The 27,127-nt window shown below is 41.9% G+C and overlaps 1 protein-coding gene across 1 annotated transcript in view; it reads right to left on the reverse strand.

The window, feature by feature from the left end:
• Positions 1–17,415: 17,415 nt before the first annotated feature.
• PDE9A (phosphodiesterase 9A) overlaps positions 17,416–27,127 on the reverse strand; it is a 79,602-nt gene continuing 69,890 nt past the window's right edge. The window contains exons 15-19 of the mRNA XM_077818132.1: positions 26,129–26,233; positions 23,850–23,978; positions 23,586–23,681; positions 20,085–20,171; positions 17,416–17,498 (exon numbers count right to left, since the gene is read on the reverse strand). Of these exons, the coding sequence (XP_077674258.1) occupies positions 20,121–20,171; positions 23,586–23,681; positions 23,850–23,978; positions 26,129–26,233 (381 nt within the window). The 3' untranslated portion in view covers positions 17,416–17,498; positions 20,085–20,120. The remainder of the gene's footprint in view (positions 17,499–20,084; positions 20,172–23,585; positions 23,682–23,849; positions 23,979–26,128; positions 26,234–27,127) is intronic.

The following is a 27,127-nucleotide window of genomic DNA, read 5'->3' on the forward strand; positions in this document are numbered from 1 at the left end:
CTGCAACCGCTGGAGATGGAACATGCTGTGACCATCGTTGCCAAAAAGTGAGCTAGACCGTAGTGGAAAATTCCAGGTGAAAAATTTCAATTGGTTCCAACTGGCAACTAAATTTTGGAGCAATGCAATAGGTCTTGTAGTCTAGGGTTCCCTTCCTGTAACTACCACCACCTTTCTTCTTCATGACAGTCACCAAATAAACAAAGACCACACAACCCCTTCTCTCCACATCTAAATGAAAACAGGCATAATTTGTATTAAGAATGGAGGCAGAAAAACAAATTTACCAATTCAGCATTATCAAGATGCTTGCGTAGTCAGGAAACTATGTAATCTTTTACTGTAGCTCTTGTCCTCTCTCTCCTCCTATTGTTTGTTGAACTTATTTGCATCCACATCTAAATGAAAACAGGCATAATTTGTATTAAGAATGGAGGCAGAAAAACAAATTTACCAATTCAGCATTATCAAGATGCTTGCGTAGTCAGGAAACTATGTAATCTTTTACTGTAGCTCTTGTCCTCTCTCTCCTCCTATTGTTTGTTGAACTTATTTGCATGCCATGTCCAGTGAAGCTGCGAGCGCTTTGGGGTGGAGACTGTGTTTCTCTTTATGTTTTCACAGTGCCTAACAAAACAACCCCTCTCCTCTCCCCCGCATCTCCAGTCCTCATTGAGGACCTTGCGTGTTACCATAAATACATATAATAATACTGTTCCTTCACTAGAAAGGTAGAGACAAGTAAAAACCAAGATACCTGCTGAGGGGTTCTAATGAAGCCTATTGGCATTTCCACTTGCGGTCCAAGACAAATCCATTTCGTATATACAGTCTAAGATAGTTACTTTTACCTTCAGAGCCTCTGCCTTCTAGATGAAGTGCAATTGTTCCTGGGCAACGCTAGCTATATTCCAAAATACTGTAATAGGCTTCTAGTGAAACGCTACCATTCTATATGTTTATGTAGGTAAATACTGTAGGAGAGTTCGTATTAGAGATAGGCCAAAGAGACAGTGTTTGGCTCTAGAATAATTTTAGGCTAGAGTTAGAGGCTTGGGCCTGTGACGTTTGAGTTCAAGATAGTGGTAATCTGCTACGATCAGCCATTTTAGTGAAATTGTCGCCATCTTCATCTGAATCTGAGTTGGATTCAGAAAATAGGCCTCATCTAGATTGGGATTCATCCGAGCACCAAAATGGATATCAGGCTTGGATCCAAGGATTTAAAAACCGGGCCCCACATGCGGTAGTTATGATTATAATAGTGTTTAAATATTGCATGTTTTTGAGGAGAGCTGTGACTGGAAAACCACTAATAATTGAATTCTAATGACTGATGACATGTCACTATCTCTGAGAAAATATTCTTGGCAGGGGAGTATATGAGGTGTTAAATAGCTTTTGTGATTGTCAAATGCCTGCAAAAGCTCTTTATTGTAAACATAATCCAGTCCCGTGAAGGTCATCCCTATTTGGTGACAAAAAATTAAGAAACCCACAACCCAAGATATTCTGAACCAGGGACTATGAAAGTTTTCTGCTGCTTCCTTCTCTTGCTGTTCACGGATAATTGTTGAACACAGTAGCTGTGTAGTAAGGGGTGTGAGGTAACTGGATGTAAATGATAGCCAATATGGATTTCAATGTCCTTTGTTAGATAACATAATGACTTAGTTAATGCACTGGACTTCTTATATAAGCATAGGTCCTTTGCAAGCTATTAGTCCCTTGTATTCATGAGAGAAGTAAGATACCTAAATATCACTTTTCCATGACATTTTAAACAGTGAGTAACAGACATAAAAAGAATTGTAGGGCCCTGTATTTTGCTTGCTAATAGGTGCTGCTTTTACATAAAATTGAATGCATTTATTCATGTCATTTGGTAAAAAGGATCCTCTGGTGCTGTGTAACAGAGAATAAAAGAACCTTGAAAAGATGAAAAATTGGAGAAGATGAGAGACTTTCAAATTTGTTGCAGTATTGCGCCTTACTTTGGAAATGGATGGGGGCCTATACAAGTAGGATGATCTATATATGAACAGAAAAAGACATTACCACCTCTGAAGATAGAAAAATACACAGTATAGTCACCACATTGTCTAATACAGCATGTATTTCTATCAGGACTAAATATCTGCTGCTTTGTATATGCTGAATATTTAATTGGAATCCTTTTGTAGCAAGCAGCATTGGCACAGGGAACAAGCAAGTTTGCCAGTTATATGTTTTCTTTTCCTTCTCTTCTGTTCCACGCTAATTGACACATCTAATGTTCTTTAGACTTGGGGAATGAATTTTTAAAGGCAAAAGGTTTGGATGCAAATTTAACAGCCAAGAGTATTTCTCAGATGCTATATTGTGACTTCAAAATAGCATTTAGCCAAGAGTTAGAGTGACCAACTGCTTCTGGTTTTCTGGATTGGTTCCTTTCTATTAGCATCTGTTCCTTAATTAGGTGCAATATGTTCCTTACTTTTACTCTTTCGGTTGCTAGGTTTAAGATGCAATACTCAGTGACTGACACCAATTTCCTTTCACTCCCTGTCTACAAGGGACTCAATTAATTCTGAGCAGGGAGGGGTATGTACAGCTGCACAAACTTCCATTTGGACACACAGTAACACTTCAGAAAGCTGATATCCCGTTGCAACATTATTGCAAGTTACAGAGTGCATGGGCATGACTCACTCACACCTCCCTTTCCTGGGGCACAGCTGTGGAAAACAGGTCTCCGCCACCTACACGGCAGCATGTAGACGGTGTAGGCTCTTTTGACCTTGCCCAGCAGGTCACCTTAATTCTGTAGGGCTTTAGTATCCGCGGTGTGACAAATTGCAGGGCAGGGGCATCAGACACAGTCTATGGGCGGTCCATATTTCATTTTGAAGAGGGGGCTAGCACCATAGCTACAAGTTTAGCACATGATATGACTCCCAGAACACCAGAACTCACTGATGTCAATGGGAACTTTGCACAAAGACTGAGGGTAGAATGTGGCCTTTACATAGTTACTATACTTGTTGTACAGTGGGTTCTGAGTGGGTGCTCAATTGAGAAGGTGCAAGAAGCTTCTGGGTATAATCCCTCTAGGCACACCAGCACTACACCCTACTATCATCTTGTGGGTGCTAAATACCCAAAAGGGGCCAAGGAAGAGTTCTCCTCCCCAATCTCACCTCAGTGCAGACTCCAGTGGGAAATCTTCAATGGAGAGCTGCCCAGACTCTGTGGTGGCTCTACCATAATGAATACTTTTCTTCTCCTCCACCTCTCTTAGAGCACTGACAGGTGGAGCATTTAAAAGGGAGGTGATTCAGAGACAGCTGCACCAGCAGACTTCAGGGATTCACAGATTCCAAGGCCAGAAGGGACAACTGTAATAATCCAGTCTGATCTCCTGTGTAACACAGCCACAGAACTTCCCCAAAGTAATTAATTCAGAATAGCTTTTAGGAAAACAGCCAATCTTGATTTAAAAATTGTCAGTGATGAAGAAACCACCACAACCCATGGTAAATTGTTCCAGTGGTTAATTATCCTCATTGTCAAAAATTTATGCCTTATATCCAGGCTGAATTTGTCTAGCTTCAACTTCCAGCCATTGGAACATGTCATACCTTTCTCAGCTAGATTGAAGAGCCCATTATTACATATTTGTGTTTCATGTAGATATTTATAGAATGTGATCAAGTCTTCAGAGACTGGTTGCAGATGAAAGATGACCAGCGCTTAACCTACTCTTTGTTAAGCTAAATAGACTGAGCTTCTTGAATTTCTCACTATAAGACATTTTTCTAATCCTTTAACCATTCTCGTGGCTCTTCTCTGAACCCTCTCCAATTTATCAACCTCCTTCTTGAATTGTGGGCTCCAGAACAGACACAGTATTCCAGCAGAGGTTCCACAGTGCCAAATACAGAAGTAAAATAACCTCTCTACTCCTACTCGAGATTCCCCTGTTTATGCATCCCAGGATTGCATTAGCCCTTTTGGCCACAGAGTCACTGGGAACTCATGTTCAACTGATTATCCACCAAAACCCTGAAATCTTTGTCAGAGTCACTGCTTCTCAGGATAGAGTCCCCGACCCTGTAAAAATGGCCTACATTCCTTGTTCCTAGCTGTATACATTTACATTTAGCCGAATTAAAATGCACATTGTTTGCTTGTGCCCAGTTTACAAAGCAATCCAGATCGCGTTGTGTCAGTAACTTGCCATCTTCATTATTTACCACTACCCAAATTTTTGACTCATCTGCAAACTTTATCAGTGATGATTTTATGTTTTCTTCCAGGTCACTGAGAAGCATGTTAAAGAGCTTAGGGACAAGAACGGATCCCTGTGGATCCTACTGGAAATGCAGCCACTCAATGACAATTTCCCATTTACAATTACAATTTGACACCTGTGAGTGAGCCAGTTTTTAATCCATTTAATGTGTGCCATGTTAATTCTATATCATTATCATTTTTTAATTGAAGTGTCATGCCGTACCAAGTCAAATGCCTTATAGAAGTCCAAGTATATTAATGCAATGCTATTATCTTTATCAACCAAATTTGTAATCTCATCAAAAAATATATCAAGTTAGTTTGACAGGAACTATTTTCTGTAAACCCATGTTGATTTGCATTAACTAATTTATCTTCCTTTAATTCTTTATGAATTGAGTCCCATATCAGCTGCTCCATGATCTTGCCTGAGAGCGATATCTGGCTGACAGGCCAATAATTATATGGATCATCCCATTTACCCCTTTTAAAAATTGGCATAATATTAGCTTTCTTCCAGTCTTCTGGAACTTCCCCAGTGTTCCAATACTTATTGAAAAAAAACATTAATGGTCCAGCGAGCTGCTCAGCCAGCTGTTCTAAAGCTCCTGGATGCAAGTTATCTGGACCCTCTGATTTTAAAAAGTTCAACTTTAGTAGCTGTTCTTTAACATCCTCTAGTGATATTAATGGCATGGAAAAAGCATTATCATCACCATATGATACGACTATATAATCTGTTTCCCCTCCAAATACACAACAGAAATATTTATTGAACTCTTCTGCCTTTTCTGCATTATTACTGATACTTATATCATTTCCAACTAGTAATGGACAAATATCATTGTCAGGATTCTTTTTGTTATAATTTTTTTTTTTTTAAAAACCCTCTTCTTATTGTCCTTAACTCTGCCAGCCATAGATGTCTCCTGATGTTCCTTTGCTTCCCTTGTCAATTTTCTATAATTTCTAACTTCTGATTTATATTCATTACTCTCAACTTTCCCTTTCTTCCATTTATTATATATTATTTTGTTATTTTTTTAATAACTGCCTTCACTTTCCTTCTAAACCAAGTTGTTTTTTTAACCAGCATAGCCTTCTTCCTCAGTTGTGGGACTGTGGATTTTTGGGCATCTAGTAAGATGCTCTTAAATGATTTCTAATTATGATTCACATTTTTCTAATTAAATTCTTCCCCTCAGCTGACTCTGCCCATAATTGTTTGCAGCTTTGTGAAACTGATCCTTTTAAAGTACCAAGTATAGAAATCAGTCATCCTGTTCCCTAGTGTTAGTTGGTGGTCGATACCAGGCACCAACTAATACTGGATCTTGTGCTTTATATGTCAGGGCACTGATCTATAAACATTCAAGATCAATTTATTCTGAGTTATCAGTGACTCAGAAACAGATAATGACATTTCTGACAGGGGGGAGAGGGGCAGAAGTACAGGAGAAAAATGTTATTTTTATTCTTTCCCTTCTTCTGAACAGGGAGTGGGGAAGTCCAGCAGTAGTTGATTTTTCTTCCCCCCCCGCTCAATCCTCTTGATGGGGACTGAGTCAGAAGGAAGGCACAGACATTAAGGCTCAGATCCTCAAAGTTTTTTAGGTGCCTAACTTCAGTGGGAGTTAGGTGCCTGAATACCTTTGAGGATCTTGGTCTGAGAGACTGGGACAGGAAAGATGGCGCCACGGAGCTAAGCACATTAGATGGGTGTTTCTGTTAAAATAATCACCAGTTAAACAGTTATCATTGTTGACATTTATAACATTACCATTAGGCTTCAGAGCCAATGTAATGAACTGAAATGAATGGGGCCAAGTCACCCACTCTTTAGGGTGATTGGTTCAAAATGTCTGTCTGTTGTCTCAGGAAGATTACATTGCATTAGTTCATACTGCAAAGTCTGTCTTTGTAACCAAGTGGCCTAATTTCTGTGTTGTTTTTATTGGTGATAGTTTTACATTTTACAGAACCCTAAAATGACACAGGGGTCAAATTAATACAGCAAGCAAGCTTCTTCTAACACACAGGCTTAGAACTTGACCTCCACAACATGGAGAATGAATCATCTCCTGTAACACTATGAAGAATTCTCCCTCTTTTGTAACGATGTGCAGTCAGTTGTTATTCGCTTTACAGCCTGTAAAGTCCATTCTTACTTGGCAAATGCTGAATTCCTCTTACAAGTCATTCCACAGAATTCCCTTCCCTGTGCAATATGTCTTCAAAGATAACTACTATCTCTCCAGTTAAACTTTAACAACCAGGGATGAGAAGAGACCTTTGTCCCAGAGATAAGTTCGGAGGTGTTATAAGCTTATTACAGTGTGAATAATATATTTAACTTAATTTATAAAAGAAGAAGAAGGAAAAAAGTAAGCTCGTTGAGGTCTCCTTTGATGATTGTTGTATGGTACAAAGGGAAAGGAATAAAATAGAATTTATTTCAATCAAATTTTAATACATTTTTAATGTGTTTGTAGCATTTACTTTATTTGCATGCATTTAGGTCTGGGACATACACTGGGCCTGATTGCTGTAAAGGGACTCAGTGCAGATATACAAATGCCTACAATTCATTGAAGGTGCAAAATGGAGGGGGGCATTATTTGAGGGTGCAACATTTCTCCCACAAAATTAAAGGATTAATTAAGTGATTAAGAAATAAACTGACTGGTTGCATAAAGTGCAAAAGAATAAACAAGGGGGAATGCCTGAACTTTTCAGCTTACTAAAATGTGTGCTGCAAACGGGGGTTCTCCCTCAATCCAGTCCCACTTTCAGATTCCTTCCTTGACAAAAGCTGTGAAGGCAAACCCTAACTTATCTGAAACTCTGCTACATTTGTTCAGAACAACTCGGCACTGTCAGTTTATATGTTAAATTGAGCTGGTGAGCTTGGTTCAAATCCTAACGTGAACACAGGTCCGTATCAGAAAAAATATCCTCACCACACAATTGTCACCTTGTTTGACCGTCTCAGCTGAGAGGACCAGACTGCATAGGCATGGTGAACAAAATAGCCTTTCACACCCACTAGAGCTGCTTATGTGTCAGTTATGGCAGAATGAAGGGGCAGCATGTGGGAGCTTCACACAGCTACTGTACCTGTTAATTAAAAAAAAGGAACAACTCTTTTTGTTTGTTTCCTTCATTTTTCATGATTTTTTTAACCAACAATTTTTTGTCCCCCCTTTGTCCTTTTTCCATTTGGCCACTGAAAAAGGAGGAGATGGGGGGAAATGGGGAGAGAAATATTTAAAAAAAAGAAAAGCTTTTCATTTAGTCAAATGAATTATCTTGAAAAAAAAATATCAACGGGCCTGATCGTCAGCAAACGTAAATCAGTTTATATGCATTGAAGACAACAGAGTTGGGCCTATACCCACTGAGGATCTGCCCCTTACTGTATAGGGAGTAACAACTATGACTAGGAAGCACAAAGTCCTTAAAAACAGCCTGGAAGAAGTAATATTTTAATTTACAACATGTGCCTATAAACCTAATGACCCTCCTGCAGGTACTTAGTGTTTTAGACTTTTTGTCTTATATGCTTTAGAAATTTATTTCTCTAGCTCTGGATGGGTTACATTGGACTCTCATTGCCTCATGGAGCAGGTACAAAACATGTACGCTCATAAAGGTGCTCTTATCTAGCACTGTTTCTCCACCTTGGTTAACCTTATACACCACGGTAGTAATTGTTCTAGCAACCTGAGTGGGCGGGCCTAACACTGAAGCTACCCCCATGGGGGAGATCTGAGCAAAAGGTTGCAGAGTCGCCATGATCCTCTTAGCTCTGGTGGCTAGTTAAGGGACTACATGAGTAGAATCAAAAGGAAACCATGGGCCTAAGGAGAGAAGAGGATTAAGAAGAGAGAAGATTGATGAGGATTGTCAGGGTCAAGTATCCTCTATAATGGCTAGAGCAAGGAACGGAGAGCTAAGGCTCCTGGCTTCTATTCCTGGTATTTGAATGGCTATGCTACCTTGGGGAAGTCCCTTAATTTTTCTGTGCATCAGTTTACCAGTCTGTAAAAGAGAGGGGATAATCTTTCCCTAATTCACAGGGTATTGTGAGTTTTACTGAATGTTTGTAGAGCCCTCTGAGATCCGGAGATGGAAAGGGCTGTATAAGGGCAAAGTATGTGTGTGAAGGATGACACAATAAACAGAATTGTAAATCATTGGGAGAAAATTAAATCAGAGATTAGTTTTACGTGGTCAGTCTTAACTGGAACATACTGTATAAATACCTGTCAGTGCACAGCAATACACACTTCATCACAGCAAGGTCTTAACTTCTCAACAGTCAAATCACCCATGAAAATACAAAGTAGTTATTGCCTTGGCTTCGGGAAAAGACTGTTGCAACTTCAGCTGAACCTTCATGCTGACTCTTGCAACTTCCTGAGCCTCCTTCAGGAAGTGAAGAATAAGCCATTCCTTCCCACTGAGCTGAACAAATGGCTCAGAGTTCAAAGGCCAGATCTTGCCAGTCTTCTGTGAGCTGAACTCCGACTGAAAGCAATGGGAGTTCTGAACACAGAGGGTTTGCAAGATCAGGACCCAATTTAGCCATCCTGAGCAAATCTTACTAGGTGATAATATAGACACAATTTTCAGAGGTGCTGAGTTCCCTCAGCTCCTACTGACTTCAACTCAGCTTCTCTGAAAATCAGGCCCTTAGAGCCAGATCTAGAGGCAGCTCCAGTGCAGAGCACTCTGAGGGGAATAGACGTAGCTCGTTCTCATGGGACTGCTGCTGATTTTTTCCCATTAATTTATAAAAGTCTTAACTCTGCTGCCCTCCCCCTTATTAGTCTAACCATCCTGTTGGGCTTCCTGAGCTTGTCAACAACCCAAGAGAGGCAGACGCAGCGACATCTGTTGTGAGCCAGTGCAAGAAAATGTTGGTAGTGTAAGAACCACAACTCTAAAGGTGGTACAGTGGACGAGCTCATCAAGGCAGGATCCATGGACAGCTGCCCTAGAAAGTTGCTCATGTCACTGGAAGTTAGCAGGACCCATTTACATGGGAATTAAATTGGTAGGTTTAGGACTTGAGTAGCAGAGGGGTATTGGGTGAGATTAAGGAGCAGAGGCAGAGCTGTGTGGGAAAGCTTGCACAACAGCTGCTCATGCTATGCCCTGTTCAAGCCAAAGCTGTTAATCACCACTTTCCTGGCTACTAGATTTTTATTTGTTAGTTCAGTAGCACTATACGGTAAGTGTGCATGCCAGTTTACAGTAATTGAACTGTGCTAAACAAATAACAATATCCCTTGAGGACTGTTACCTTATAATTGTTAAACCTTGTTCCTCAGAGGCTTGATCCTACACTCTGGAAGTTAATGGGAGTTTTGCCGTTGACTTCAGTGGGAGCAAGACCAAACTCTCAGGCCCAGATTTTCAAAGGCATTTTGGCATTGAGATGCTCAGCGTGGCAGCGATTTCGAAGTCTCAATCTCGTTTTCAAAATGGATTTATGTACTGACTGTCCGGGGCATTTTGGCTCATAAGTGCCTAAATCCCTTTTGAAAATGTGATTTAGACATGTACATCAGTTAGGTGTTGCAATGTTGAGTGCTGCAACATCTAAACACCTTTACAAATCTGGACCTCAGTCATCAGATGTTTCTTGTGCATCCAGAGGCCCACAGCTATACCTACAATAGCCCTGGTCGGAGAGGACCCTTTTGTGCATGCTCTTTTTACCACGCATCCTTAGTGGGGCCACCTCCAGACCTTTTTTTCCTTACCTCTTCTTCAGTGTCAAAGGTTTCTTTCACTTGGCGAGGACACTTTGGTGAAATTTCCAAACATCAGTCTAGAACCACAGAATCCAGTAGAATAAGCCTGATTAGCAATAAGCAGCCAAAAAGATCAGATAACCAAAAGGGGAAGCAGCATGTATCAGCTGATCAGGGTCAGATGACACAGAAATAAAAATGCCCGAGTCTTGCTGACACAACAGCTTCCACCATTCCTAGTGCTGGCAGAGCTGCAGTGGTGAAGAATTGCAGCTATGGAGATGGCAAAGCCTACGTGTGTGAGACAGGCTGAACAAGGAGTGCACAAGGAGTGAGCAGGCGAAGCGAATGGATGGGAAGTAAGGAGTGAGGGGGGCTGTGTAGGAGAGAAATCTGATTTTTTTAAAAAGCGATTAACGCGAAGGGTTTCAGGTTAATTGCATTCAAAATTTAATTTTAAGAAAGAATTGCAACCTTAAGTGATCCTTTCCACAGCCTGAGTTATAAAGCCCCAACTACAAGGCTTTTGACAATGGAAAGGCGGATAGACCCGCCAGCGCTAACGATAGCAGGATCCAAACACTGCCACTAGACTAGATTGTCAGCCTGCTGATTTGAAAAGCAGATTGAACTCTTTCCATAGCCAGCTGGAAATTCGTTGCAAAACACCACAAAAGAATTGGAAACATTGGAATGAGCAAACCAGTTTAAGACCCAAGATGGGAAAGGGAAATGTTAGCGGCTTTCCCGTTGCATTGACTTGGCAATTTATTTGCATGTGCTTAGAACCCTTCTAGAGACTGCTATGCAGCTTAGTGATACGACTAGTGACCCTTCTAGTGACTGCTGAGCACTCCAGCCAGAGTGACCTGAACTTGGGCCATCAGGCATTTATTATATATCCCCATGTCACTTTTCATCATGTGGGACTTTTTAACTGCTCGCTAGCTAATGTTAGTTAAGTCCAAACAGGAAATGTTAGACAGGCTAACAGCAGATGAACAGTTGGCCAGTGTGCCTGGTTGTGAACTATCCAAAGCCCAAAAACCTGTGGTTTGCAGTGGGTCAGCCTGTCAGGTGGAGGATGTGTGTCTAACAGGGCACCTTGGCTCAGCATTAGTTAAGGGCACTTTGAAAGCACCCCTCACTCCGCTGCTGTGGCTGGCAGGCTTTGCAGGTCTCTGCTGGAATGAGCACTACAGTGTGGAGCAATATGGCTGGAGCAGCTGACCCCATAATGGACTGGTTGCCTGGGAAAGTATTCTGTTGTTAGCAGCTGTGCTCTGAGCACACAGACTAGGGTACATATATTTTACTTTGATTTTATTTTTGCTGACTGCAGAAATGCCCCAGCTATCTTAATAGCAGAATTACCACTGATGGTCTGACAGCAAATTGATTTATTTGAGAAAGAAATATAGCTATTCCAAATTCCTACTATTTAGCAGCTCCCCTCTGGGGAAGATCTGCCGTCTATCATATAGGGCAGGGAACATGGAGCAACAAAATTTGGAAGGGAAAGATTTTTCCTCAAAAGAAGAATTATAGTGAGCTTTGGCTGAGACAGAATCAGTTCATATTTGCCAAACCCTCCCGATTCTAAGTTTCCCTTGTAACAGAGAAAATTCAGCATTATAAAAACATCTACAGATAGCACGTGTGTGTGTGAGGCCTGTACACATGCCAGTACAAGCATCACAGGTCCAGCTGGAAATATAAACTATCCAGCCCCCAACTAGAACCTCAAGCCTCCCATCTAGGGATTATGCCTTTTCACTCAAACTTTATATATTTTTTTCAAGATATGTAATAGGATTAGCAGGCTAGTCTTAATTATAAATAGGATATATACATACATGAATGTATTAATATATCATATCATGTATGTATAAATATTATTAATATTAATGTGAGTGTATATAATTAGAAGGAACACAAATAAAACAAGGCATGACATAGGTTAGACAAGATAACAACGGGCATAAAAATGGTAAACCAGGCATTGCTGTTTACCCTTCATCATGCTACAAGAATGAGGGGCCAATCAATGAAACTGAAAGGCAGCAAAAGGGAATATATTTTCACGGACCATATAACTCACCTGGGGTACTCAACGAGGACAAGGTGCTAGGGAAGTACAGGGTCTGACCCTGGAGCCACAAGACATCCCAGAAATGCCAGGAGGAGATGGGAGCATGGTCTCCTCCCTTCACTCCCAGTGTACTGGCCTGCTGAGCTGACTGGACAAGGTGACTTGAGCATGCTGAAGGGACAGTGCATCATCCACTGTCCCTGTGTGGCTGGGTCTCCGTCCCACAGCTCCCCTGGGGTAGAGGATCAGGACTTTGACTTATCAGAACAATTGAGCCCTAAGCACGTGACACTTATTGGATATTAGCTGGGAAGAATTTCATTCCCATGCCAACAAAACCACTGGGAAAGACTGTGAGGTGAGAACGTAAGTCAGACTCCTGTGCATAACTGCACCACATGCCAACCCCCGTTTCTTGCATTCAGTTTAGTAGGGGCAGAACGCAACGTGACAGGAAGCTATACTGACGCTTTTGCAGCTCTGATTTTTGAAGGTTCTGGGTAAGCTTTTTATTTTTGTTAAATGAGGGGTGCGGAGGAATGTTATGAATGTAACTATATTTCAAGGAAGGGGAGGGCACATGTTTATGGCTGTTGGCCTTTCTCCTGTGATAGGTGCACTTATTGCCTGCTTTCTAGTGCAGTTCTGCAGAGCCCAGTCACTAACTTTTACCCTGCGCTTTCCTGTGGGATTGAGAACAGACCTTCCCGCCCACTTTTTTGTTGCCTGGGAAAACATTAACAATGTTTTAAACACAGCAGGCCTTGATTCGCCAGCATGTGGAGAAGACTTTGCCAGCAAAAAAGCAGCCCTACCCAGCAGATCTACACACTGGAGTATTCCCCATGCACCGGGGAATCTTTAGGTGATACAGAGCCTTGTATGCCACCCTTTCTCGACATGGCCAGAGAACGGGGGGACAGTGGGGGAGGGGGTACATGGCATGGCCAAGGTTACCTTATTCCTGCCCGATTCCCAGCTGCACAGACAGCCCCTGGGGGCCTCTAGAAACTAGTGTTTATTTTGAGGACCAGTCTGCACACAAGGACCCCAGGATCAGAGGTGTATAATTCTTGCAGTCTCCCTCCAGCCTTGTGTTAAGTGCCTCTAATGTTACACCAGGGAATCAGTGGGAGCCAGCTTCATTCTGCCCCATCTTACCCCCCACCCCGCATCCAACGCCAATGAAGTCAATGAGATGACATGGGGTATAAGCAAGGTAGGGAAGATTTTGCCCAACTCTGTGGAAAATTTGTTCCAGAATTAGTGTATTTCTCCTGAAATCTTTTATTTTTTTTATTATGTATTAATTATTATAATTATTATAACAAAACAATGAGATTAGGATCGTAATAAAAAGTGTATGAATTTTTAATATTACAACTCAAGCACAAAGACTTTCTCTAGCTTCCAATGTTTCTGGAGCAGAGAGGCAGGTTGGAACAATAGCCCATGATGTAAAAGGGAAAATTAAATACTGTCTGACATTTCTTTTCACGATGGGTTCATCCTCAGTACCAGTATTGTGCTTCACTGCCATAGGGAACAGATGCTATTATTATTACACCGCAGAGGCAACTCTGTTATCAACAATTTCCACGTACAGATATTTATTTGGCATTACATAGTCCGTGTATTTAACATGCACTAAACTTTCCTTTAAAATTGGCTGCTGTGGAGTAGTCAAGTTTTTAAAGCTGTCTCTTTCCCAGCTATGTAGTTATGATATATGACCTTACTTTGATCTGATTAGAAATGCTCTGCGCAAGAGTGAAGTGTGTACAGGACTCGGGGGACATCGCTCTATTTAAAAACAAAACAGAGCCCTAGCTTGGTTTCCCAAGCCAAAAATGTGGAACAGATATAAACTCTTTTGTATTTGCCTGTGATTCTAAGGATAATGGTAAAAATACCGGGCTGGAGTGCATTCAGGATAATAATGATGCTCAAAGGATATGAAGAGCAGAGAGTGTAACATTTTGTAAGGCACATATCACAGAGTCAAAAATAATATTACAATATAACATTCATAGATATATACTTGACTGGGTTAGAAAAAAATTATTAAATCACACTTCAGATGCCTGTCTGGATGTCTCCAAACGCTCCATTTTTATGCCAAGTATAGATTTCAAATGTCAGACTGAAAATGCATGACAATTGAAAGGGCTGATTGCCAGGATTTATCAAATCCATTCATTTACATATAAATCACAATATCCAATATTATGGAAACACAGGTGAAACCTAGAATTAAGAGAGGATGCCTTCCAATCCCCATGTTTAAACATAAATTCGACAGGGACTGCTTGGAAAACACTACAAATACAGAGGGGGCAAAATATATCAGTAGCTAGTTAATAAAACAAGGGGTCTTGTTTTCATTTTGTCTAAACAGCTGCTTGCACTTTGCATGTTCCTTTTGTAAACTGCAGTATATGTTACAAGAGCCTGACAGGTATTAGCATATGCTTGAGTACGTAAGAGCCAAATTCTCCTCAGTAATACTGATGTACCTCCATTAAAGCCAGAAGGGTTGCATCAGTGTCCTTTATAGTAATCTCCCTTCAGAAGTAAATCAGAGATTTCAGGCTACCCTTAAACATGATGGGGAATTAGCTTGGTCCCACTGAAGTCAATTACAAAACTCTCATTGATTTCAATGGGAGAAGGCTCAAGCTCATGATGAGCCCTGATCCTGAACACGCTTGTGCACATGCTTAACTTTATGCAGGTGTGGAGTTCCATTAATGTCTATGAGACTATCATGTGTGTAAAGTTAAGCAAATGCTTGGAGAATCAGAGCTTTGGTTTGCTGAAGAGCCTTTCAGTTGAAATGAAACCTACGAGGTAACACAACATAATAATAAACACTCAAAAATCTTTATTATGAGTGGGGTGAGGTGGTCTTATTACCAGAGATTTTCTCATGTAATGCTCTCGTTGAATGCGGGACTTGGTATATCCTAAAGCAATTGTTTGTAATTACTACACAGCACATCTGCTTTGGGGGCTGATTTGTGGAAGAAATTCACTTAACTGGAGATGGTAAATTTGATTCCCTTGTGAAAAGAAACCAGGAACTCCACAGCAAAATGAATCTGGTTCATCATGAACTCTGGAGTATAATATTTACTAGAGACAGGTAGCTGCAAAATTCAGATTCAATTCTCAAACATCACAGAGTTCAGGTGTATATGGATCATTGTATTATAAAGGTATTTGTATAACTTGCATCTGAATCTGGGTTTAGAACCTTTCCTTGTCTGGGTGTTAAAATCCAGGCTTTGGTTCTGGCTACCATGCAATGTACAACAGAAAAAGTCAGCACTACCCACTGTGGTTCTGCCACTGGGGCAGCCAAGCAGGAAGAGGGCAAAGATTTCAAGGAGCTGTCCAGTCTGTGGAGGTCTGGAGAGCAGATTACAATACTGGGATATCCACCACGTGAGAAACAATGTGAAGCTGAGAATTAACAAACACAAACTAGAGGAGAATAAAGGCTTTGAAATGCCAGAGCACTGTACAAAAAGGATGTAAGGATTATTATTCAATGCTGAAAAGAGCGAGTGTTAGTCACTTGGTACTCCTAGAAAGGAAAGCCTGAGATTCCCAAAGTGTTGCCTGTGTCACGAGGAAGAAGGACTAGCCACCCACCTTCTTCTTTCTTTTTAAAATGAGCTAAGACTTCACATGCAGCTTTGGAGCTTGCAGACATATGGCTTCAGTGTGTGTGCCCTTCAAAGAGAAACACGAGCATTCGTGGGCACCAGGCCTTCCTTATGTGCTACTCTGCATATTTATAGCGCAACCACGGAATAACCTAGGAGACAAAGCACAGAAAAGGCAGCCTGTTTTCTTCCACCACAAGAGTCTGATTAAAAACATACCTATGTGAAAGCTACAGTGCAATACTTCTTACGCTTCTGTCATGTGAAGATTTAAAAACCAAGGGCCAAATTCTGCCCTCGGTAATACGTGTGGAAGCCCGTTCCAGGCTCTGTTGTGGCTACTAGCCATGAACCTTCCTTGGGGGTGGAATGGAGGAGCACCACTCCAGCACTGACACTGCTGTGCACGCTGCTCGGAATTCCCTTGCGTGCAGGTGTAAGCCTGGGTGAACACGGGCTACCTCTGCCCCTCTGTGTCGAGATACAGAGGATAGGAGTTGTTGCAGTCCCTAACTCCAGAGCTTTGGCTGTTTAGCGCAAGCTCATGTTTTTAGCTTTGGACATCTCCTGTCCAGTTCCCCGTGTGTCAGCCAAGAGGGCAGCTGTCACACAGACAGAGCACACCCCTGGATACCGCCCAGCGGGGGGACTCCGCTGTGCAGCTGGCCAACTCTGGCAGCTAGTGTCCCAGCCGGTGCTAGCAGGGACCAGTTCCTGCACTCAGGGTTGCTCCGGGACTAAAATTGCGGCTAACCCCTGCAATGGGGGCACAAGAAACAACGGTTCCTTACCCCTCCTCCTCCTCCTCCCCTCCTTGTGCTCTTGCACAGGGATTAATTACAATCTGGCCCTCAGTAGGCTGGCAGGGGCGGGAGGGACTAGGCCTAGTAAATAAACCTCTCTCTCCCACATGTCAGTGCATATCAACACCCCTAGACCACCAGAGTCAAACTTTTTTCTCTCTTTCCTTTGATTATCCCTACAAAAGGTTCCCCCACCCCCTGGCTCTCCTGCTGATAATAGCTAACCTACCTGATCACTCTCCTTACAATGTGTATGGTAACACCCATTGTTTCATGTTCTCGGTGTATATAAATCTCCCCACTGTATTTTCCACTGCATGCATCCGATGAAGTGAGCTGTAGCTCGCGAAAGCTTATGCTCAAATAAATTTGTTAGTCTCTAAGGTGCCACAAGTCCTCCTTTTCTTCATGTGAGGGTTAGTGTCCTGTGGCAGGATTTGGCTCCTAATATTTACATAACCATACATGAATAATAAAGCATTTTTCTGTTCTTACTGTTATGACACACACTATACCACACACAAATGTTTATAAAATGGCTCCTCTAAAAGGTCCAACACCCATTCCTTTCCTCCATGTACATATGAAAACATTTTTCTTTGGGAACAGGAGCAGTTCTTTATATACACATCTATGAAAGGAAATAATTACACCACCCAGGTTTGTATAAGAATATTTTATTTAGAAGAGCAGTTGAAAAATAAAAAAATTCTATACATCAAAGTTTCCTTTTTTTGTGTCCATGAAGATAGCAACAGTTCTTAGAAAATACGTTCTTGACGTGGTCTCGGCAGCTTTCTACCATCTTTCCTCTGGGCTGAAGGATCCCATGATACTTAGCTGCATCAGTCCACTCCGTGAACAAACACAACAGACCTTTAAGGTCTCAACAATTCTGTTCTGGTACAGAAGGGAAATTCAGATCAAATATATTAAATGTCAACTAAACATAATACAATTCAGAAGATTATATAGATAAATACACTGTTAGGTCATAATCTCTGGAATATTGCTAGGTAAACCGAGAAGTCTGCTGCTTGTTAGGAGCTAGGGTTCACGATGTGACGGAGAGACTGTCGAGACTCATCAAGCCCTCGGATCGCTACCCCTTCCTGGTTCTCCATGTGGGCACCAATGATACTGCCAAGAATGACCTTGAGCGGATCACTGCGGACTACGTGGCTCTGGGAAGAAGGATAAAGGAGTTTGAGGCGCAAGTGGTCTTCTCGTCCATCTTCCCCGTGGAAAGAAAAGGCCGGGGTAAGGACCGTCGAATCGTGGAAGTCAACGAATGGCTACACAGGTGGTGTCGGAGAGAAGGCTTTGGATTCTTTGACCATGGGATGGTGTTCCAAGAAGGAGGAGTGCTAGGCAGAGACGGGCTCCACCTAACGAAGAAAGGGAAGAGCATCTTCGCAAGCAGGCTGGGTAACCTAGTGAGGAGGGTTTAAACTAGGTTCACCGGGAGAAGGAGACCAAAGCCCTCAGGTAAGTGGGGACGTGGGATACCAGGAGGAAGCAGAAGCGCACGAGAGGGCAGGGCTCCTGCCTCGTACTGAGAAAGAGGGACGATCAGCGAGTTATCTCAAGTGCCTATACACAAATGCAAGAAGCCTGGGAAACAAGCAGGGAGAACTGGAAGTCCTGGCACAGTCAAGGAATTATGATGTGATTGGAATAGAGACTTGGTGGGATAACTCACATGACTGGAGTACTGTCATGGATGGATATAAACTGTTCAGGAAGGACAGGCAGGGCAGAAAAAAAAAAAGGGAAGAAAGAGGATCCTGGGAACTACAGGCCTGTCAGCCTCACCTCAGTCCCTGGAAAGATCATGGAGCAGATCCTCAAGGAATCAATTCTGAACCACTTAGAGGACAGGAAAGTGATCAGGAACAGTCAGCATGGATTCACCAAGGGCAAGTCATGCCTGACTAATCTAATTGCCTTCTATGACGAGATAACTGGCTCTGTGGATGAGGGGAAAGCGGTGGACGTGTTGTTCCTTGACTTTAGCAAAGCTTTTGACATGGTCTCCCACAGTATTCTTGCCAGCAAGTTAAAGAAGTATGGGCTGGATGAATGGACTATAAGGTGGATAGAAAGTTGGCTAGATTGTCGGGCTCAACGGGTAGTGATCAATGGCTCCATGTCTAGTTGGCAGCCAGTATCAAGTGGAGTGCCCCAAGGGTCGGTCCTCGGGCCGGTTTTGTTCAATATCTTCATAAATGATCTGGAAGATGGTGTGGATTGCACCCTCAGCAAGTTTGCAGATGACACTAAACTGGGAGGAGAGGTAGATACGCTGGAGGGTAGGGATAGAATACAGAGGGACCTAGACAAATTAGAGGATTGGGCCAAAAGAAATCTGATGAGGTTCAACAAGGACAAGTGCAGAGTCCTGCACTTAGGAAGGAAGAACCCCATGCACTGCTACAGACTAGGGACCGAATGGCTCGGCAGCAGTTCTGCAGAAAAGGACCTAGGGGTTACAGTGGACGAGAAGCTGCATATGAGAAGCTGCATATGTGCCCTTGTTGCCAAGAAGGCCAATGGCATTTTGGGATGTATACGAAGGGGCATTGCCAGCAGATCGAAGGACGTGATCGTTCCCCTCTATTCGACATTGGTGAGGCCTCATCTGGAGTACTGTGTCCAGTTTTGGGCCCCACACTACAAGAAGGATGTGGAAAAATTGGAAAATGTCCAGCGGAGGGCAACAAAAATGATTAGGGGACTGGAACACATGAGTTATGAGGAGAGGCTGAGGGAACTGGGATTGTTTAGTCTGCAGAAGAGAAGAATGAGCAGGGATTTAATAGCTGCTTTCAATTACCTGAAAGGGGGTTCCAAAGAGGATGGATCTAGACTGTTCTCAGTGGTAGCTGATGACAGAACAAGGAGTAATGGTGTCAAGTTGCAGTGGGGGAGGTTTAAGTTGGATATTAGGAAAACCTTTTTCACTAGGAGGGTAGTGAAGCACTGGAATGGGTTACCTAGAGAGGTGGTGGAATCTCCTTTCTTAGAGGTTTTTAAGGTCAGGCTTGACAAAGGCCTGGCTGGGATGATTTAGTTGGGGATCGGTCCTGCTTTGAGCAGGGGGTTGGACTATATGACCTCCTGAGGTCCCTTCCAACCCTGATATTCTATGATTCTAAACAAAGCATGTGCAGCATGCTACACCCACTGACTCATAAATATTAGGATACAAAGATTAGTTAGATAATGCTGTAATTGTCATATGGCTGCCTACAGGTATTTAGTGCATGAATCAGAAAGACTTTTTTGTTGTTGTTGTTGACTTCTGTGAATCATTTTCCAGAAAAGGGTGGTTGCTAAAACTTCATCTTATGTGGATGGACTCCTGGCCAAATTCTCTAGGGGCACAAGAAGGGACAGGTTCACTGAAGTCAGTTGAGCTGCACCATCTTCTGTCCATGTGTGTCTACTTTTAAAATATTTTAAAAACAAACTCACTCACCTTGTGACTTTTGTGTAGCTAAGGGTGTTTTTCTTTTCACTTCTGTGTGCTCTCAGTTGTCAAACTTGCACTTTTCTTCTTTTGCAACTAGAATAAAGAGCAAAACAGAACAAATATCACCACTGGCACATCCCAGACAGACTGCTACAGCTAGCTGATCACTAATCCTCAATAAGATATCAGCTGAATCTCTAATGCAATAGTATACACCAATTTGGTGCATCACGGGCCCCATTGAATCCAAAATAACTATGGTACTTGACTGGAGAAAGTGCACCTCAGTATTTCTCATTATCTGTTGACTTAATTTCTGAGATTGTTCGCTACCTGCTATTTGTTTGATGGCATTTCTGAGTTTACACAGTTCTCATTATACCAGCACTCCTTGTGCCGATATACTGTAATTAAGGCTCTATCAGTTTCCATAGAAACTCTGTTTTTGACAGCTTTACATTTCAGGTATAGAAATTCACTTCAGCTTGAAACTTCTCAAAGCTTCTCAAAGCCCCCACTATCACCTTGAACTTATTTTTAGTTTTTTTAAGGAATGTTTCATGTTTCTGTTGTAGACTTGAGAATTTCCACAAGATTTTATTTGCCCTTATATAACTCTCCCCACAAGACCTGTGTTCTGTTCCTCTCCACTCTTAATCAGAATTAGAATCTGAGCTCCTTGGAGAAGGAACTGTCCTTCCTAAAAAAAAGAAAAGGAGGACTTGTTGCACCTTAGAGACTAACCAATTTATTAAGAGCATAAGCTTTCGTGAGCTACAGCTCACTTCATCGGATGCATGCAGTAGAAAATACAGTGGGGAGATTTTATATACACAGAGAAAATGAAACAAAGGGTGTTACCATACACACTGTAACAAAAGTGATCAGGTAAGGTGAGCCATTACCAGCAGGAGAGCGGGGTGTGTGTGTGTGTGTGTGTGAACCTTTGGTAGTGATAATCAAGGTGGGCCATTTCCAGCAGTTAACAAGAACGTCTGAGGAACAGTGGGAGGGGGAGCGGGGGAACGCGCAGGGCGGGGGAGGGAAATAAACATGGGGAAATAGTTTTACTTTGTGTAGTGACCCATGCACTCCCATGCATCATCAAGGATCTACAACCTATCCTGAAGGATGTCCCATCACTCTCACAGATCTTGGGAGACAGGCCAGTCCTTGCTTACAGACAACCCCCCAACCTGAAGCAAATACTCACCAGCAACCACACACCACACAACAGAACCACTAACCCAGGAATCTATCCTTGCAACAAAGCCCGTTGCCAACTCTGTCCACATATCTATTCAGGGGACACCATCATAGGGCCTAATCACATCAGCCACACTATCAGAGGCTCATTCACCTGCACATCTACCAATGTGATATATGCCATCATGTGCCAGCAATGACCCTCTGCCATGTACATTGGCCAAACTGGACAGTCTCTACGTAAAAGAATAAATGGACACAAATCAGACGTCAAGAATTATAACATTCAAAAACCAGTTGGAGAACATTTCAATCTCTTTGGTCACTCGATTACAGACCTAAAAGTGGCAATTCTTCAACAAAAAAATTTCAGAAACAGACTCCAATGAGAGACTGCTGAATTGGAATTAATTTGCAAACCGGATACAATTAACTTAGGCTTGAATAAAGACTGGGAGTGGATGGGTCATTAGACAAAGTAAAACTATTTCCCCATGTTTATTTCCCCCCTCCCCCTCACGCTGTTCCTCAGATGTTCTTGTTAACTGCTGGAAATGGCCCACCTTGATTATCACTACAAAAGGTTCCCCCCCCCGCACCGGCTCTCCTGCTGATAATAGCTCACCTTACCTGTTTCAGAGTAGCAGCCGTGTTAGTCTGTATTCACAAAGAGAAAAGGAGTACTTGTGGCACCTTAGAGACTAACACATTTATTTGAGCATAAGCTTTCGTGAGCTACAGCTCACTTCATCTTACTTGATCACTCTTGTTACAGTGTGTATGGTAACACCCATTGTTTCATGTTCTCTGTGTATATAAATCTCCTCACTGTATTTTCCACGGTATGCATCCGATGAAGTGAGCTGTAGCTCACGAAAGCTTATGCTCAAATAAATTTGTTAAGTCTCTAAGGTGCCACAAGTCCTCCTATTTCCATACTTTGTAATGCCAGCTTTGTGCCCCTCGATCAGTGCTTTTATCAGAGCATCCACCTAGATGAGCTTATTCACAATCCTAATTTATTTTCGGATTTTTCTGTTTTCTCTCCTGTGCCCATAAACTCTGCTTTTATGTAAGGTAACTGGATTTGGATGTAGTGAATTTGGGGTTACCTGCTGTTGGGCATCATGACAAGAGGAAAAGAAACCTAAACTCTGACCTCAGAGGGAGAGGACTCAGGAGCAGAGGTCACAGTCTGAGCACTAAGGGCATCATTCTGTATCACTGAAGTCAATGGTGGCTCTGTCATTGACTTCAATGGGAGCAGGACCAAGCATGACAGCACTGTGATTCCCCTGCTTGCCCAGTGCTGAAGAGGATTTGGCCCAGGTCAGAGAGAGCTGAAAGACCTGGCACCTGGTTACAGATATCATCAAAGCTCTCCGAGGTCTTACATGCCAACGGGAGAGACATCTGGTAAATACCATTGATAGATAGTTTAACCTGGGCCATAAAATGAATTAAGGTGGCCATTTGTTTAATTGTATTGTATGGTATGTGTGTTTGTGCAGGTGTGTGTGCAGTATAAGAGAGAGAAAGAGCAATTCCTGGTGTAATGCCAATGATATCTGGTGATATCTCGGCAGGCTCTTTTGAATGACTCATTCTGTGCACCCAGAATTTTTTTGCCATTTTCTTTTCTGTGGTACGGTATCATGGCTGCTTCTCTTGCTCTTTCTGTTTATAATTATTATTAATGATCTTGTGGCATAGGTATGCCTGGTGCTTTACAAATATATAGGAAGAAAAAGTGACCATAGATATAATCAAAAGCAATAAATATCATCAAACTGAAGAACTTGAACTGTCTGTTTCACTTCTTAGTACCACCCAGAGTGTATGTACAGAGCTGAGAGAATAATCAATTTTTCAGTTCAAATCCACAAAATCAGTTTGTTTGGAATTGAAACAGATTTTTTTGTTTGTTTTTTCTTGATGAAACAAAAAGACTGAAAAAAATCACTTTGGCTTGAGCAAAATATGTAATTTGAGTGAAACAACTGTTTTCATTTTGTTACGTTTTCAGGTGTTTTTACCCTTTTAAATAAAAATTTGAACAAATGGAGCTAGATTTCAAAAAGAAATGTTGTTTTGACATGAAAAGTCAAAACATTTTGCCTTTAAAAAGCCAAAATAAACCATTTAGACTTTTTCAACTTAAAAAAAAATGTATTCGGCGAAAACTATTTGCTGAATTCAACCCATATTCACAAACAGTTTTGGTCACTTCTCACTGAATTTTTGAGCAAATTTAAGATTTGACTGAAATATGTCACCCAGTTCTAGGTATGTATAGCTTGCCTCTTTCATAGTATCATCTAGTTGTTTTAATTCCTCGTAGCGGTCCCTGGATTCCCAAAGAGGTTGGAGCATCACTTCGTCAACTTCTGGAAAAAGCTAAACAAAAGTGAGAAGAGTCAAACTATCATTTCTTTAAATATTTATTTACCTGTAAATGATAAAAATGGAGTAAGAGGAGGTGTCACTGGCTGACTAAATGTTTAGCAAAATCAAAGCTGAAATGTTCTCAGTTCCTGCAGGCATCTTAGAACCTTAATAACGTACCTTTGTTACTGTTTCAAACATTGGGATCAGGACAAACTTAAGGAACCCGATCTGTGCTGTTGGTTTGGTCACTTTATCTCGGTCCATGAAAGGTGCCACTGGAAGTCCCTCAGACTTTTCTCGGTCACTCTAGGACAGATTCAATAGTTAACAAAGATTATTATCAACAGGGAGACTGTGAGGGCAGCAAAACACAAACTGTTTGCAGACCAGTAACTAGATCACTGATATCCTATACACATGCCTCAATGGTGTATGTGACAACAGCAAATGAAAGGGAAACTGTGTGTCATACATTTTAGAAGCTGACTCTTATTGTTTTAATAACCTTTGTATTGTTGTTTCTTTTGGTTTTTCACAAATGCTGCATGTACAGAAACGTATCATATTATAACAAGGCCATAAGGGTATGTATGCAGTCAGGAGCGAGCCTCACAGCCCATGTAGACTGATTCACACTAGTGGGACTCGAGCTAGAGTGCTAAAAATAGCTGTGTGGCTGTTTTGGCATTGGAGGAGGCTAGCCACCTCACCTCGAACCCAGGAGGCAGGGTGGGCTTGAGCTCAGGTGGCTAGCTCAAGCCTCTGCTAGTGCAATGTCCACACAGCTATATTTAGTGTAAGCCCACTAGCACAAGTCTGCCTGCCTGGCTTAAGAGGCTTGTGTAACACCAACAGACCCCGGTCGTTGTCTGCCAGGATCAAACCTGGGACCTCTGGAGCTTAATGCATGAGCCTCTACCGCATGAGCTAAAAGACATGCCTCTTAGCCCAGGCTATAGCAGACTCATCAATCTCTAGCTGCCACTAGAGGGGGACAGAGTGCCACACCAAGCAGGCATGGGTTGCACTTGCTCCCTGCTACAGTATAGACATACCGTAAGAGGGAGATACTCAGAGGCATACAAATCCCAAAATCCATGGGACTTCTTGTGGAGTAAAGCACTACTCAGTGTGAGACAAGGTAACAGAATCTAGCCCTTAGCCATTCTATATAAGAGGGAAAGGGTCCTTGACTTCCTTCTCCTCTGGAGAATTATTCTTTTGGGTATTAGGCTACAACTAGCCAACCATGATCAAAAATGGTTGAGTGTTTCTAGTCTATCAAGCGGCTCCTAGTACATATAGATTCAGGGAGGGATGTATCTCTGTGTGCCAAACTTTGGAAAGATCTTTACAAATAATGGGCTGGATCCTTAGCTAGTATAAATCAGCGTAGCTCCATTGACTTAAATGGGTCTACAGTGATTGGACTGTCCTATAAGCGCATAGTTAGTAAGAAGGGCACAGAATACGCCAAAAATTGACACCCCTTTAACTTCATTGCCAGAATTTACTCTCATCTGTCAGACTTGCTTTAATAATGTGTGTACAGTAGTACTTTGGGTCAGATATTAGGGTGAGGAAGACAATAAAGTGCAGAGACAGATCATTTTATTTTGCATAAAAATATTGCAGAGACAATGAGCTAATTGTCATTAAGATTCCCTATTGTCAAGCCTTCCCCTTTGGATATGTCTAATGTCATTTCTTTGTCAAATTGATTCCTTCAGCACAGGGAAAATGTTAAAAAAAATAGAAAGAAGAAAACTCTGGCATCTTGTTCCTCCAATCATGATAAAGCTTTGCATGCTGCCAGCTACTTCACAGACAGCTTGGCTTGGGTAGGAGAGAGCAGAGGATTACTGTTAGTTTTAATGTTGCTTTATACTACAAGAAGCCACACTAGAGAGGGATGGGAATCCAGAAAGAAGCAACTGTTTTGGGAGCATAAGCTGACTTTTCAGGACTAATGAAGTTGATGGTGTCCTTTGGAAATAATCAGAATGTTTTCATTTTTAAAGCAAATGTTCATCCTATGCAGCCTTGGGCATTTCAAATCATCACGGATATAATTTAAACTTGGACCATTTAATACTGCACATTTAATTGACTTTTTCTATACTCACGCTTCTTGCCCTTTTGGCTTGACAAGGGTTTACATGCCAAGAAACTCACAAGACAGCCCTATTAGTGAGAACAAGCTGCAGTCCAATGACATTAGCATTTCTACATTATTGTCATTAATCTTACAAATTGCAGTCAATTACAGTAACTTTTATTCTGAACATACTGTCTTATGCCACACTTCTGTCACCTTATGCAAAAGAAACCTCCTCATCCTTGTGGCACTGGATTGTCATACAGTAGTACCAGTCAGCTGTCAGCTATAGTTAAAATAGGAATTACTATTATGATGATGATGATTGTGTATCTGTGTCTCTGTCTCTCATTCTTACCTGCATAAAATACTCCTCTAATAAGCAGTCTACCCACGGTTCCGCTACTTCCATCGGGCGGACTTCATTTGAGATATCACAACATTTTATCAGTACCATCTTCAACTGAAGAAGGAAAAATACTTTAACACTCTGGTAATATAGAAGCCTGCCTCTTTGCCTTTACAGAAGCCATAGAAGCCATGAGTCCTTCATTTTTAGAGAGGCAGAGGGAAATGATCTCAGACAAGAAGGATAGTCTTATGGCTAAGGCACAAGACTGATCTGGTTTCTCTTCCTTCTACCTAGAGAGATTTGATTCCTGGTTCTGCCTGCCACATATTTCCTGTATGATCTTTGGCAAGTCACTTAACCCCTCTGTGTCTCAGTTTTCCTTTCTGTGAAAGGGGGATAATGGTTACCTACTCCATGGGAGGCTTAATCCATGAATGATTGCAAAGGGCTTTGACATTCCTGGAGGGAAGACACTATAGGGGCCTGATCCCACCCTCATTAATGTCAGTGGAAAGATTCCCACTGAGTTCAATGGGAATTAGATTAGGGCTAGAGCAAAGTATTGTTATGATGGATGTAATGGAGACTAGAATGAAACTAAGAATTTATATCCAGACAGATACAGTAATTATTTCTTGCTCAGATGACTCTAAGATTTCAAAATCTGAAAGAGAAATCTAGACTTTCTTTGTATCAAGTGACCCCAGACTTCTCATTGTTTTTTGGGGAAAAAGCTTTTATAAAAATCTACAGAAATACTTTGACGTTTCTTTTAACGTTACAGTGCAAACGGTTGTTTTTAGGCACACATTTCCCTGCACTTGGTACCCACTCACAGTGACACCCAAAAAGGGTAGGAAGGATGGTTCCATAGTTAGGTAGCTAGGCTGGGATTAGGGAGAGCTCGGCCAATACCCTGCTCTGCCAAGGATTTCCTGTGAGACCTGGGGCAAGTCACTTAGTCTCTCTGGGTCTCACTTCTCCAGCTGTAAAAGTAGTACTTCT

The sequence above is a fragment of the Eretmochelys imbricata genome, chromosome 1 (assembly GCF_965152235.1).
Source record: "Eretmochelys imbricata isolate rEreImb1 chromosome 1, rEreImb1.hap1, whole genome shotgun sequence".
In the NCBI taxonomy this organism is placed as follows: domain Eukaryota; kingdom Metazoa; phylum Chordata; order Testudines; family Cheloniidae; genus Eretmochelys; species Eretmochelys imbricata.